General features: G+C 38.4%; 1 protein-coding gene across 1 annotated transcript; it reads left to right on the top strand.

Annotated features, from left to right (window-relative positions):
- Positions 1-6045: 6045 nt before the first annotated feature.
- LOC146636089 (E3 ubiquitin-protein ligase TRIM62-like) lies at positions 6046-14829 on the top strand. Its single transcript, XM_085350704.1, has 14 exons — positions 6046-6062; positions 10239-10467; positions 10658-10845; positions 10923-11007; positions 11097-11179; positions 11275-11362; positions 11440-11528; positions 11661-11777; positions 12304-12399; positions 12477-12580; positions 12674-12782; positions 12929-13067; positions 13151-13177; positions 14285-14829. The coding sequence occupies exons 2-14, from the start codon at positions 10257-10259 to the stop codon at positions 14827-14829; spliced, it is 1881 nt and encodes a 626-aa protein (XP_085206830.1). The 5' UTR covers positions 6046-6062; positions 10239-10256.
- The last annotated feature ends 1213 nt before the right edge of the window (positions 14830-16042 follow it).

The following is a 16042-nucleotide window of genomic DNA, read 5'->3' as shown; positions in this document are numbered from 1 at the left end:
GTTAGCATGCGTGTTGAAACACCTTTTGCAAAAGACAGAAATGACAAAATGTCTTCTAAAGATAAAGCTGTTAAAACACTTTAGACACTATTCCTGTTTCTTTAAGAAAAAACATTAGGACATATTATGATCAAATGATGTTACGTACTGATCACCAGTAACTGGAGCTGGTGCATTTTTCAAAATCAGCTATTAGCCAATTCCTATCACAGTAGCATGAAAACACTATTTTTTAAAGTTTTGTTTTATTTATCTTCTAATCCCTTATAAAACAAATTGCAGACAACCAGCAGACTGAGGAACTTCCTCTGAAAGCTCTTGGATTATCCCACTGTTGGTCTCCTTCACTCACTCACGTGTCCCGGATAAATGTCTTCACAGACATTTTAAACACTTCGAACAATTTTTTCACTGCCCCTTATTTGGACATTTGTAGCCTAAACCTCTGAGTGCTATGTCACGTTTGCAGCATTAAAATCATGCACCTAGATAAAGGTAACAATAAGAAGTAATTTTGATATGAATCCCTTGAATGCAACAGGACACTTGACTTTGTTGTACGTGGACTGGTGTATGTATGAATCTGAATCCTTTAGTAAATAATATAAGTGTGTGTATGTGCTTTTCTACTCACTTTGAGCAGATTGCTTTCTCACTACAAGCCTTGGGGTACTGGGGTAATTCAGGACTCAGGATCTGTGACACACAGGGGAGCCAGGGATCAAACCACAAACTATGCCAATAGCAGATGGCCTGGCTTACCAACCAAGCCACAGGGGCCTTTAAAATGTTAAGTTACCTTTGTGCAATTAGGGTTATATCAAATGTCTGCTTTCTTAAGAGTTGCAAGACTTGAGTACTTGAAATCTCTGTGTGCCTGTGACATTTGGACTCTGCTGTGTACAGCTGTGATCCCTTCCACCACCATACATGCACACATACTCATTTTCATATAAAAAAACCAAAAATTATTTATAACCACGAAAAATTAATACCTAATCCTAGGTGCTTTGGGCATTTTGACCCCTTGAGTGATCTGTTGGTCCCCACAAGTACAGCATCATGCCAATTTCATGTGCTAAAAAGGTGTCTAAACATGCACACACACAGACACCTCAGCACTCTTCCCACGGCTCTGACTATAAATGCTGTTTGTTTTAATTGTATAACAAAGGATGGATTACGAGTTCTTCTTGTTGTGTTTTGCTGATTGTCCATCACTTACTGTGTCAACAAAATGCTTACTTACTTACTCTTTGTAGCTCTGTTTTACAGATCCTTTTTGTAACTATTTCAATCTGCTCAATCATTTGTTTCATTTTGTAGTTTTGCTTGTCAGACTTCTTACATTGTGGTCTTCAGGAGTCACTATATGCCATTTAATAGTTTTGTGTAATATATTTTATGACATCAGATGTACAGAAATGAATAAAATTGTCATTTAGGAACATTTGTTTTGCATTTTTTTGTTATGATGTTACCACAAATAAATTTGTGGCATATACATATAATGTATTATTATTATTATTATTATTATTATTATTATTATTATTATTATTATTATTATTATTATTAATACTACTACTACTAATAATAATTGATATTATTATTTATTTCTCATTTAGGTGAATGTGTCAGTAACAACAGGGTGATGCTGCTTTTATCTCCTTTGAGTTGAAATGTGTCCCAATAACCACAGTTTATCTTTACAAGATTCACTTCTGACTTTACTGCACTTTTATTTGTTTCTGTCACAAACACTCACCTAATTTTCTCGTAGTTATTTTTTTTAGATATCTTGCTTGATCAGATGTGACTAGAATAAGGCTTCTTGAACCATTATAAGCTTCATTCTGACCTGTGATTCTCATCAAACAGTTCCCCTTCACCTGGTCCTCTATTATTGTGTAGCAGGTTCTCCTCAGAACCATCCACAAAGGCAGGGAGCTATTGAAAGATTCCATCAAACCCTGATGTTCTTGTTGTATGCTTATTATACAGAACTGGATCCTGACTGGGAGGGGAGACTGCCGTGGCTCATGCTAGCAAGAAGTCACCCAACGTAGTACTGGGTTCAGCCCATATGAATTGGTTTTTGGTCACACTGTTCAGGGTCCAGGAGCAGTTTTACAGGATGACTGGAAGACCCTCCCACCTCCTGTAAATCTGGCAGACTATGTTAATGGCTTTAGAAGGAGGTTGTATGAAGCTGTAAAACAAGCAAAAGTTCAACTGAACACAGATGAAAAATCAGTTTTACTGTAGAGCTGAAACACTTGAGTTTAGTTCAGGGGACAAAGTGTTGGTACTGCTTCCTGTTATTAACTTGTCCATATTCTGTACTGCAGCAGGTGTCAGATCAAAATTATCTGGTTGCTACTCTTGAACGCAGAAGGAAATCACAACTTTTTAATGTAAACCTGTTAAATCTCTACGATGTTCCTGGATGTGGTGCAGAGGATGTGACATCAATTGTTGTGGCAGCTCTTTCAGAGGGGTTGGTTAGTGGGAGGGTCGAAACTGGGGAGGAATGTTCGTCCATTTTACAGGGATGTCTGAAAAACTCTGAGTTGCTCAGTAACTTGGATGCTTTGTTGGGACACTTAGCAGAGTCTAACAAGGAAGAATTGAAGAAGCTAACACTTTCTTTTCACTAATTGTTTTCTGACACCCCCTTGGTTACCCAAGTAATTGGGTATGGCATTGATGTTGACTGTTTGGCAGCATTTCTATCACACTTCACTGGAAAAACAGGATCAACTGAAGTCTGAAGTGAAGTACATGTTGATAATATTGCTTCATGTTCAAATTGATCATCCCCATGCTTGCTTGTACAAAAACCAGATCTGACCTTTCAACCCTGCACCGATTGTCGTAAAGTTAACCAGGTCACAAAGATGGATTCTTTCCATTGTCACGTGTCAATGACTGTGTGGACGGGATAGTCTCAGCAAAATTTGTCAGTAAATTTGACTTGTTAAAAGGTTACTGGCTGTGTTCAGATGCAGGCAGTAGCGGTTTTTGATACTGGCGACACGGGCGGTTGCCTGGGGCGGCATCGTTGTGGGGGGCGTCACGGGCATCGGCAAAACAAAATGTAAAAAAAATTGCTCGTACTCATGTTTTCTATCACCCATTTGCTGGGAGTTAGGCCGCCGATAAGTTTCTCAAAGCATTTATGCAACTGGGCGATAGTCATTCAGGCAGCTCACCATGTTCTTCTTGGGCACTGGAGTGGCTGACTTAAAGCGGGATGGTATAATAGACTGTAGCAGTGAGAGGTTGAAGATGGTGATGAGAACACTTTAACAGTCTTTGTTGTTGTTACACTCTCAGTATGTATGAGAGTATGAGAGTACAATTCTGTTCCTTCTGCAAATATACCCCAAACCGTGTTGTAGGCCTGTGGTGGCTTCTGCGGTCCACACTACTCGATAGTGGAGAAGGAAGCATTGGCTTATGGGCTCTATAAAATTTTTGAAGTGTATGCAGGGGCAAGTGATAATCCTATTGTAGCTAACACAGATCAAATTTTTCATTGCTCTGAGTCTGGGGACCCAGTGTTTATGTGTTTCTGGTTTTGAATATTTTTTTGATTTAGCATTGTTCTTGGCATTGTTATTTGTATTTCTATTTTCCTTAATTCTCCCCTGCTTGATTTGTTAGTTTCTAGTCTTTAGGCTTTGTAACTGTGCCTCCTCTGTGTTCCATGTGTTCAAGTTAGTTGTGTTCTCATGTCTGTTCTTACCCAGTCACAGTGTCAAGTCCACGTTTCAGTCCATGTCTCATGTGTCCTGTTTTATTTTGATAGTCCCTGTCCTGTGTGCAGTGTATTTAGTTTTCTTCCTCCTTTGTCTCACTATGTCATATTTGTCCCATTTGTGTTCCACTTACGTTTGGATCACCTAAATCCATGACAGTCATTCAGGCAGTAATGCCTGGACTGGAAACAAGCACCTGTGGCTACACAATAATTACATTTTATTTTGAAAATATAAGTAATGTAACTAGAAAAACAAAGTTGTAGAAAGCATAAACTTAGGTTTACAGAAATTAAATCTGAGACTTTGTTTCATTGTAAGATTATAACAATAGTGGCAATGTTGTTTGTTTTTCAGCAGAACAACGTCTAGCATGTTGGCTGATGTACGTTTTGGATTTGAAAATAAAAGTTGGGCTGATTTTAACACCATTACAAGAAGTGGTGTTAATTATTTTTTATTTGCATACAGTGTTATATTAATTTAAGTATTGTACTAGAAATTTCAAGGATAATAAAGAAATGTGATTAAAAAATGACCACAAATTGTTCTTTAATTTAGTGGAACTTAAAATGTTTGTCAGTCAGTAAACAATTAGTATTGTACAGTCAGAAACATCAAGTTGTTCTTAGTACTGTATACGTGCAATGAATAAGTTGTCCAAACATAGTCATCTTAAATAAGCTTTACTTAATTCTTTTTATTTCTGGGAACTATTTAGTTTGTAAGAGTATTGAGTTTCAGTTAAGTTTATTTTCACTTTAGCATATTTATTATTATTATGTCCATTTCGTACTACATACAGATGTTTAGTTAATATCTGCAGACAGACACATTTTCCCTGTAACAATGTTCTCACTCCAACATCAGTTTAAAAATTTGATTCATGTAATGCTGAGCCAGTCATATTTTTGTGATTAAATCATAACTATATCTTAATTAAAGTATAATTTAAGTGCAATGCTGGTGTGCAGGGGTGCTTTGTGGGAATGCTGTTAACTTATTATAAAATGCTATGTCTATTTTAAGCTGTTAGCCAAATAATAAGCAGAGATATTTGTGTCTTTCTTAAAAAGTCAGATCCTTAGAGATTATTTGAAAAATGGATCAATGGCTATCACAAAATGAAACACTCTAAACCTGCACTGGGAAAACAATCCCTTATTTCACCTGTGATCACATACTTTGTTTTTCCTGCACAGCAATGACCAACACAAGGAAAGAGTTCAGCTGGTGTCAGGAGATGAAGAAAAAGCCTGATCACTTTCTCTGTACAAAAACAAGAGGCAAGGGGAAATCTTACTGGAAAATCCTTGGGAAACCTTACTGGGAGGTGGAGGTTAGCAACACAAGCATCTGGGTGTAATAAAAGCAAGCACAAGCCATAAGGAGAACCTCTCACAAAACCCCCAAAATGATTCGCACAAAGATGACAAAGTCTGCACAGTCCTCACAGAACCATCTGCTTCCTTTGCCCAAAGAAAAACCTCACAAATGTTGGAGTTTTTTTGAGTTACGAGGAAGGTTTTGTGTCATTCTACAAACCAAAGAGTGTTTGTTTACTGGGGAACTTCACCCCTATCTCAGTTTGCATGTTGAAGAAGATGGTGCCACTGCTAGCCATCAGTATACATGGGTGTGGTATTTTTTGTGAACTGGTTTGTGTATATGTGCATTTGTTTTTATTATATTTTTTCTTTAAGTGCCATGTTTGAAGCAGGTGCAGGGGTTCTACCCGGGTGTCAATGGTAAATCATTCAGTCCCAGTCTGCTGTCACATATTGCTTTTGCTTCATGCTGGAAATGGAAAATAAATAAACTCATCTATCTCTCTGCCTCTCTCTTCTTTATTGTCCAGTGAGGAGGATATGACACTTTTATGTGTTTAGCTTAAAAAAACATTTTTTTAAATGACCTGCGTGCTAAATGAGGAGTGTCCTTTGCACACAAAGCCCCACCTGTGTGACAAACACCTCCACTTTTACACTTTAGGTATCAAAAATAGATTTTAGCATCTATATGTCAACTGTTTGTATTTGGGTTTTTTTCTCTCTCTCGTTTTTCTTAAAGAATGAATGAACGTTGTTCCCTTTTTTTCCTCATGACGTTTATTTGTTTATTTCTTTTCCATGACGTTTTCAGTAACCAAGTATTTCGCAGTGATATGTCGCAACTCCTCACAGTTTCGGGATTGATTTTGCCGAAAGGAAACTGAAACTGCTGAATCTTTATTAGAGAGGAGCAGAGTGTGGAGAAAGCAGCAGATCTCACAGAGGAGCATCGAGATACGCAGGAGCGCAGGTAGGCTGCTCTGCACTTTGGTGTTACTTTGAACTTTTTGAAATGCTTCATGATAAAATAACACGACAGTCTCACTGACCCACTCACTCTCGTGCCTGCATGAATGAAAGCCTTGTTTGTAGAAGAATCAGATTATATTAAATCATTACTCCTTTGTATAATACTATAAGTATTATATATATGTTTTATATGTATTTTATTTTGTGTAGATGCTGTGACGTCATCTTGCATGTGAAATAAAATCTAAAAAGTTGTTAGTTAACTCGTAGTTTGTAGAGTGCAGCACACAACGTTATACAGTTGGGGGTTTTGATATAGGCGACATGGTGGGGGCGGGATTATGGGCATCGGCAAAAATAGTTGCTGGCACCAATGCTGCCAACGCATTTTTGTGCTTGCATGGGTACTAGTCAGTTTTCTATCGCCCATTTGTGGCGAGTAAGGGCGCCCTCCGTTTGCGAGGTGCGCCTGTTGCTTGCTGCACAGGGAGGAGAGGGGCGGGGCGGCGAGGTATTCTCTGGCTCGGTGTATAATAACCAGCTCACGAAACAAAAACAAACCAACGGACACAAAAACACCAGACTTGTAATTTGCACCGATGTGTTTTCTAAATTCTATCACACAGATATACTCGAAAATTGAGCGCGAGGGTCCTCGGTGCGCCTACTTGCTGCTGCTGCTGTGCTGAAGTCTCACACACTAGTGATGGGATTTCCGGCTCTTTTTAGAGATCCGGCTCTTTCGGTTCGGCTCACTAAAAAGAGCCGGCTCTTTCGGCTCCGAACCGGCTCTTCAGGTTGTTTTGTTGCTTTAATTAATTTATTATTAACAATAATATAAAATTATGCACAAAAGGAATTACTAACATAAAAACAAGTGGTTTTATTTATATATGTTTATATATAAATATATGCGGTGGCCCCTAGAGACAAAACACGTACAAACTCCAAAACACATTTCTAGCATGAACTGAACTTCCAAAGCAGAGCTACTAGATCACTTAAATTACACAATTGATAGCATGTGTGTATTGTTTGTGTATTTATACACAGGCACTCATATATATATTCAAATAATTTTAAAAAAAAGTTCATTTACCTGTTATTACCACACACCAAATCCGGTCGTTGGTACTTGCTGGCTTGTGTAGCCACAAGATAACAAAGGCTCAACACTGCGCCCAGCATCCTGGAGCACTTCTGTTGTCTTTTGTACGTGTTTTGAGTTTTTATGTGCTTCTGAGTTTTTATATGCTTCTGAGTTTTTACGTGCTTCGGAGTTTGTACGTGTTTTTACATGTTTTGGAGTTTGTACGTGTTTTTACGTGTTTTGGAGTTTGTACATGCTTCAGAGTTCGTGCGTGATTTGAAGTTTGTATGTGCTTTGTCTCTAGGAGCCACCGTAAATATACTTTTATTTATTCACTCCACATAAAATGTAATAAATAAATCATATAATACAAAAATCAACTATTCACATTTCAAGTTTTAACTATTTAAATTTTCAGCTTTTTCCTTTCACAAATTTAAAGTGAAAAGAACACAAAACACTGCAAACCACAACACAATTAAATATAAATTATAATATGAAAACTAAAAGAACATGCACATTCTCTGTCATATGGACCTGCATGAATAAACTTTCTCAATCCTTTATCATCTGCAACCGAAAATAGTTGTGGATGATTACTATACCTTTCTAATGTTGTTGTCCCTGCCTCTCTTTCTCTCTCTCTGGCTCTGTTCCTGTGCTACGGAGTGTAACTACCGCCCCTCCCCCCTCTGCCCAGCGTAAAGCACAAGGCTCGCGTGCAGAGTGAAGCGGAAAAAAAGTGCGAGAGAGAGGCTGAGAGAAAGAAAAAAAAAAACCCCACGTGACGGCTCGCGATAAGGAGCCGGCTCGCGTCGTTCACGTCAAAGAGCCGGCTCTAAGAGCCATTTCGTTCGCGAACAACCCATCACTATCACACACAACCTGTGGGGGGGGGGGGGGGGGGGGGGGGGGTGTGCTTCCAAATAAAGCTCATTTCATTCATAATGTTGTCACTCCAAGCCCATTATGTATTAATTATTTTTTTCCTGGGTTGCGCGAAATCCCAGAAAAAAACCCCTATATAAGCCGAATCTGTGCACATGCATACAAACTTATACAACAAAACTTCTGTTAATTACACAGATCTTTTCAGGATAAGGAAGCTGTCATGGCTATAAAATTAAACCGCAGGTTGCACGGTGTGTGCTAAGCTTTTCTTCCATTAGGCTGCTTTTCTTTCCATGACAGGAATAAACAAATCCAACCTGAAATGCAAATACTACTCTTGGAGAGTCATTTTAACTCCTTCTAGTAGCTACAGATTAAATGTCAGGGCGTGAGTGTTTGCCTATAATTATGTGTTATATGTGTGGTCAAAGTTTGAAAGGGAGATGAGTTTTAAAATGAATGTTTAATGCTTATTAAAAATAATAAAACACTAATTACATTTATGTGGCTGTAGCTCAGGTGGCAGAGCAGGTCAGCCACTAATCAGAAGGTCGGTAGTTCAATCCCAGGCTGCCTTCTGGCTGCATGCCAAATATCCTTGGGCAAGATACTAACCCCATGTTTGCCTACTGGTGGTGGTCAGAGGGCCCGGTGGCGCCAGTGTCCGGCAGCCTCGCCTCTGTCAGTGCGCCCCAGGGCAGCTGTGGCTACAATGTAGCTTGCCATCACCAGTGTGTGAATGGGTGAATGACTGAATGTAGTGTGAAGGGCTTTGGGGTCCTTAGGGACTAGAAAAGCGCTATACCATTTACGCTTTACCATTTATGTGTTATGTATAGGATCGATATTTCACCACATTTATGCTTTATTTAGGCAGATGGCCACCCTTCCCCAGCCTGGCTCTGTGGGAGGTTTCTTCCTGTTAAAAGGGAGTTTTTCCTTCCACTGTCGCCAAAGTGCTTGCTCGTAGGGGTCATATGATTGATTTCTGTATGTATTATTGTACCTCATAATGTAGACCTTACAATATAAAGTGTCTGGAGGCTACTGTTGTTGTGATATATAAATAAAAATTGAATTAAATTATTCAATATTATGTATAAGTACATATATGTTGTAGCTTGATAATGTTTTTTAAAATCTCAGTGGAATGGTGACAGTTTTAATGTATATCTTTACTGACATGAACTCTCCACACTAAGACACAAAACTGTAATATCAGTGGGGGGTTTTTTTGTTGCACATTCAGTGCCACTAGAGGGCGCCTAATCACTGTGCAACACAAGCGAGTCCGAGGTGTAATTTTTGACAGTTTCACTTTTTTTAAAAAAAGTATTTTTATATATAAGGGGTAATATATTTGTCTTAGTATTTTATATGTCTGTCTTGTAAAGTGGAACAGAGAAATGATGGGTAACTGAGGGGCAAAAACAATATGGTCATCATTTCTTTCTGATATAAGGACATCAGGACATCATGCAGTAATGCCTTGAAAGGTTACTTTTAACCTGAAAAGCACAACTTTTAATAGTAAAAAAAAACTCTTCTAAAAGTAGAGTATACACCATAGCAGAAACTATGAACACACAACAAGCCTTTAACAAGACAAGCTGGAACCACACAGGAAACACACCTTGAGGGAGAAAATGACAAAGAACAAAGGAGGACTCAGACATTGTTTACATACTAGGAAATCAGGGAGATGCAAAACACCAGGGAACACAGCTGAATGGAATCAGACTAACGGGCTGGGAAGTGGGAAGCAAAACTGAATAAAAAACACTCTTGATACGTGGACTATCAAAACTAATCATGAGGCAACAAACACTGAGAACAGGACTAAGATGTGAACCATAAAAAAGCCAGAATGTCAACAATACAGAACTGTAATACAGATAAATAAATTAAAAACCTGCAAAACACCCCAAAACTCAAAACTCTAGGATCATGAGAAAAGAAAAAACTGTGACTTTTAATTTCATTAGCATAAGACAAACAATAATAACCAAATTGTTTGGAAAGAATAGCATTAAAATCAATTATTGAAGCAAACTAGTGATAAACTACCCTCACTGATAATTCACACATTACTCATATTATTCCTAAAATCTAAAACCACATTTTCTAAACAGTGCATTTAATAATTGAACTCTTACTGGTTTCCCTGTTGTTTACACCCTTTTCTGTCTACTTCAGATACTCAACTCATCCAAAATGAGTCTTCAGGTTTGCCACTGTGGCTGGTCCAAAACGACAAGTTACCAGGGCCTCAGAGTTCACCAGGGAAAGATGGGATGTACACCAAAGGGAATGAGGATCCCTGAACATGAACAATTCAGTTACCTTCCTACAGTGACTATCCTGAGTCCTCAGATCAAATTAACAGACCCATTTATGGATATTTTCAAGAATTCTGTGAAGTCTGGTGAGTGCGCTGATTGTACTGCTGCCCTATAGTTACACTTTGTGCAGCTGCAGAGGATAAATTTGTCACTTTGACAGTTCGTTACAGTGTATTCTCACATTGTTAAGGAATGATTTACTAAAAAATAAACAAAGAATATGCAGGAAGAGTTAAAATAATCGTTCCTTAATGTGTCACACAAACACAACAGATTCAAACTCAAGCTACTACAGCTGGCCCAGAATCACAGTTGATCAGGACCTCGGAGATCTCCAGGGAGGGATGAGATCTACACAAAATCAACTGGAAGAGAACAAAGTTCAACTCTGGAGAAATCATCAAGAAGAATCTCATCAAAAGTGCAGCAGACCAACTTTCAGTCCTTCAGTCAAGGAGGAGGTATGGCTTTTTCACCAAAATATGAGAAATTACACTAGATTAGCATCGAACTGTATAATCACATCTGTTCTCTCCAGCAGAATATGTTTCTGCCATCAAGCTTCATCCCCCAAATCGATTCTCCAGCCAGACAAGCCTCTGCAGTAGAGATAATTAAATCATGTATGCATTTTAATTTAGTTAGTTCATAATGACAACACTCCAAAAAAGCAAGGTGGCTTAATTTAACCATTAATCCTCTTTTGTTACAGTGGTTGAAACTCAGCAACAGTCTGTGCCAACAGGTTCAAACATGGGCGAAGATCAGGGGCTTGATTTAGGCTCTGGTGCACAGGTACACAGATTTTCTTTTCAAACATATCAAAGAAGTGTTAGGACAACTTGTCAAGTGACACCCACTGAATCTCCACTTCTACTTTCCTTTTACAGTCTGTGTTCATGTCTGTGTCACAGACCTTCAGCAACCACAGTGATCACACAGACAACACAACCACAAAGATGGAGACAGACACATCATGTACGCATTACAATCTTCACAGCTGATGATAGTTCAAGCCAGCTTTGCTTGGTAATAACTCTCTTGTTCCTCTGCAGTCTTTGAGACTCCTCAGCGCTCTCATCAAAGCACCGTGAGCTCAGACAAAGCCCGTCGAGCTCTGGACTTCTCTACTGGTGGACAGCAGGTACTGCAGATTTCTTAAGTACAGTTATTCAGATGCATGTAAAATATGGTTTTAGTATAAATGTGAAACAATTTTGCTAAGAGTTAAACTGTATAAAGATTAATTTCATTACTTACTGCTTTCATATTTTAGGTGGTACAACTCTTGGAGCTTCCTGGGAAAGCAGCCCAGCACGCAGCAATCTGCCCCGAAGAAAAAGAAAAGGAGATAGACAGGCTGAAAGAGAAGAAGACTAAAAAACTACAAAAGGTAATGCAGTTTTAATAGTTGTTAAAATAGTGGTTCTGAGTAACAATGTAATAATTAGTAGAATTTTCAGTCACTAAAACTGAAAAAATTCTAAAAATGCTCCAAAAAGTGCCAACAGCACAAACACTGCTTGGAGGTCCAGTTCAGACACTCATAGTAGTGGAAGTAAAGCCTCACAGAGTGTTACAGGCTACTGCTGCATGTGTTTGCACACCTTTTAGTCAAAGCCACCACACCTCTAGCTTTAAACCTCCCTAGTATCCACATTTAGTTAAACTGCAGAAATATCGCAAAGACACAAAAAACCTGGATGGCCTCTAAATTTCTGCTTCTAAATTCACATAAAACTGAGGTTATTTTACTCGGCCCTGAAAATCTTAGAAATATGATATCTAACCAGATTCTTACTCTGGATGGCATTACCTTGGCCTCCAGTAACACTGTGAGAAACATTGGAGTCATTTTTGACCAGGATGTGTCCTTCTATCATGAGACCTTTGACTCTGAGCCATTTTCCTCTTTCAAGGCAAAACAGGAAAAGATGAAATCTGATTTGCAGCAGAAAATTCACATCAGAGAGCTCAAGATGGCTGAAGTCAGATCATCGGAAATAGACTGCAAGGTAAGGATGTTTATTTATTTTTCATTTGTTTGGTTTCTTGCTTTGATGTTACTTTAACACATCCACTCTCTTTTCAGGGTACTCTGGATGCCGAATGGTTGGAAGTCAATCATTTCTTCTCAGAGGCTATCAGAGTTGTGGAAGATGCTCGAAAGAAAGCCCTCAAGCCTCTGGAGGAGAGGTTAGTACTGTCAGTTTATCAGTGGAGAGCAGCTGAACATTGCCAGTGTGCTGTTATAGAGCTGTACATTTTACTCTCTTAAATACTGTTTAGGAGACAGAAAGTGAAAGGAGATGCTCAGGATATCATCCAGAAGCTGCAAAGAGAAATTGATGTGCTCAAAAAGGCCATTGCTGAAGCACCCAAAAACCCAAACTTGGAGGTGAGCTTTGAGGACCTGAAGTCCATCTTTTGGTCTTTTTAACATCTCAGCATAAAAGTGCATTTCTGCACTTTGGAAATTCTGTTTCGTTAAACTCATTAAATCTAATCTTGTCATATGCTGATGTTTACTGTGTGCACACACAGGTTTCGCCACTAACAGGCCTAAATGAATCTACTGACTGGAAAAATGTTGACACTTCACTCTCCTTTGGCACACTGAGAACTACGACTTCAGCCATGATGAAGCAAATTCACGACAAACTGGAAAAACTCTCATCCATTGGTGCGCCCTTCATTTTGTTATACTTATATTAAAATCTGTATTTTCTGATTTATTGCCACTTACTAAAATGTTTGTTTCCACAGAACTCAGGAGGATTACAAAATTTGCAGGTGTGTATTTCAAAATGAAAACCTTATTTAAATGAAAAAATGTGATTGTTTTGCATTTTGATGTTTAATACAGATACATACTGATGAACAGCAGTAGGTCTTGTAATGGAAAATTAATAAGCTTTAAAAGTTGTGAAATTTTTAAAATAAAAACCAAAGCTTTATAGAAATTTAGCAGGATTCTCTCAAATTCCAAAATAAAAAAAAGCCTTCAGCTCTTATTGTTTTCCAGAATTGAACTCGTCTTGTTAAGGTTTAGTTGGATGCAGTCAAAATTAATATGTAGATTTCCAAAATAAAACATAATTTTCTAATGTACTCTTTCAAAGTTATTTAAGAAACAAATGGCAGAGATAAGTTTTAACATTGCCTGTAGCGATTACTTTCACTCATTATCTAGCTGATGGTGATGATTGGTCATCGGGCAGTGAGACAGTTTGTATGGCACAAGTCATATTTTTGTTATTTCAGTTTTTTCCTATTTAAACACAAAGGCATAAAGTTTCTCCTCCTCAACTGTAACTGTGTCACTGTGGAAACAAATTGCCCCACAGTAATTTGTCTGCTTATATATTTCTAAAACTGCTCACTTAACTGCAATCACTTCCCCCCCTGAAAAAAGGGTCTATGGAAAAACATGAATAATTATTTTTAAGGATATGAACACGTTTAGCTCGGGCACATTTTATTACTCTCACATTTTGTCACGTGAACGATATTTGACACCTCTTGGCGAGCAGCAAACTCAACAAAAGCCTAGCTGCTTGTCGATAGTGTGAAACCTCTCTTTATTGCTTTATCCGGAGGAAGATGTGAAAAAAAGTTCAGGGAACGGTTAGGGTATCATGCATGCTCATATCTCATCTCCTTAAGATTTCATATACAAATATTATTTCTTACTGAGGACAAACCTGTTGTTACTAATGTTTCCATAGCAATACTTACCACCATGTTTGGGTCAGCTTTGGCTGAAATGTTTAATAGAAAAAGTAAATAAAGTAAGGGGAGTCTTCTATTGTAGTTTATCCATAACTCTTGTGATGCTTCCACACTTCTACCCACCACACGGTCCTGTTTTTTTAATCACTTGTGTTCTTTTGACTGCAGTGGACGTGAAGCTGGACCCGGCGACCGCACACCAAAGCCTTGAAATTTCTGATAATGGGAAAAAAGTGAGAGATAGTGGAAAGATGTCGAAAGATCCTGATTCTCCACAGAGGTTTAATATGTTTGGAAGTATCCTGGGGCTAAACAGGCTGTCCTCTGGCAGGGCATACTGGGAGGTGGAGGTCAGCAAAAAGACCGGGTGGGATCTGGGTGTGGCGAGACGTGACGCAAACCGCAAGGGGAAACTCTCAATCAGTCCTGACAATGGTTACTGGGCTACTGTACATTATGAAGACCAGAAATATGCAGCCCTGGCAACACCACCAGTGAGCCTTTCGGTTAAAGAGAAACCTCGGAAAGTCGGGGTGTTTGTAGATTATGAGGAAGGTCTCGTGTCCTTTTACGATGTCACGTCTCAGTCTCACATCTACTCATTTACTGAGTGTTCGTTCGGTGGTGAGATCCTCCCGTACTTCAGTCCACATCTGAAACAAAATGAGAAAAACAGCAATCCTTTGATTATCACTGCCGTGCAAAAACAGTAGTAATCACATGCACTGGATCTGGTGCAGTGAATGCATCACTGGTAAGCAATATATGTGTCCAGGTGTGCAGTAACAGTTTAATGTTTTTTCTGATGAGTTTTCTTAGATTTTCCAAGATTGTCCAAATTTCAACATTTTTAATTTTTCAACATTTTTCATTATAACATGCACGAAGATCACCTGACTCAGGTTTTTATGTACCATATTTTCTATTCAGTGTGCAGTAACAGTTTGCTCACTTGCCCATCGGGCATTTGATCGGTCAAATTTCAACATTTTTCTTATAACATGCATTAGTGAAGATCCTCTGACTGAGGCATCAATTTTAGAGTTTTATTTTTTATGTACTATATTTTCTAACTTTTAACATTTGAAAAGTAAAAAATAAGTCATACATACAGCATTGGAAATGTATAAATTTTACAGAAACAATATGAACAATGAAATAACAGAAAATTATTAACCCGGGAAAAACAGAACACTGGAAACTAGGAGGTCTGGGCGTGTTGAAACACTTTAGACACTATTCCTGTTTCTTTAAGAAAAACGTTAGGACATATTACAATCAAATTATGTTACGTACTGATCACCAGCTAGAGGTGGTGCATTTTTCAAAATCAGCTATTAGCCAATTATTTGGAGCATTAAAATCATGCACCTAGATGAACTTCAGGAAGTCATTTCAAATTAATCCCTTGGATGCAACAGGGCACTTGACTTTCTTGTACATGGACTGGTGTATGTATGAATTGGAATCAGAATACTTTATTAATCCTTAAGAAAATAATATAAGTGTATATATGTGCTTTTCTACTCACTTTTACTAGAAGCCTTGGGGGATTGGGGGTTATTCAGGACTCAGGATCTATGACACACGGGGAGCCAGGGATCAAACCACCAACCTTACCATTAGCAAATAGCCTGCTCTGGCAACTAAGCCACAGGGGCTCTGTTGTTGAAAGTTGACTTTAAAATGTTATGTTAACTTTGTGCGAATAAGCTTACATCATATGTCTTGACTGTTGTCCTAAGAGTTGCAAGACTGGAATACTTGAAATCTCTGTGCCTGTGACATTTGGACTCTGCTGATTCTTTTCTGCTGTGTACAGCTGTGGTCCACTCCACCGCTGTATAAACACATACAGCACCCCCTTCCCACAGCTCTAACTATAAATGCTGTTTGTTATAATAGTTGACCAAAGAATGGATTACG

This window comes from Diplotaxodon limnothrissa, linkage group LG3 (genome assembly GCF_057381915.1).
Source record: "Diplotaxodon limnothrissa isolate DT_005_m linkage group LG3, D_limnothrissa_male_GT1.1, whole genome shotgun sequence".
Taxonomy (NCBI): Eukaryota; Metazoa; Chordata; class Actinopteri; order Cichliformes; family Cichlidae; genus Diplotaxodon; species Diplotaxodon limnothrissa.
Note: the sequence above shows the minus strand (reverse complement) of the source record. Positions and strands in the feature narration are given on the sequence as shown.

What these genes read in the sequence shown, in the direction of transcription:
- LOC146636089 (XM_085350704.1), top strand. Translation starts at nt 10,257, where the DNA reads ATGAGTCTTCAGGTTTGCCACTGTGGCTGGTCCAAAACGACAAGTTAC. An exon ending in GTCCTTCAGTCAAGGAGGAG is followed by an intron (nt 10,846 to 10,922) that starts GTATGGCTTTTT and finishes TGTTCTCTCCAG; the next exon opens with CAGAATATGTTTCTGCCATC. An exon ending in TCTCTACTGGTGGACAGCAG is followed by an intron (nt 11,529 to 11,660) that starts GTACTGCAGATT and finishes TTCATATTTTAG; the next exon opens with GTGGTACAACTCTTGGAGCT.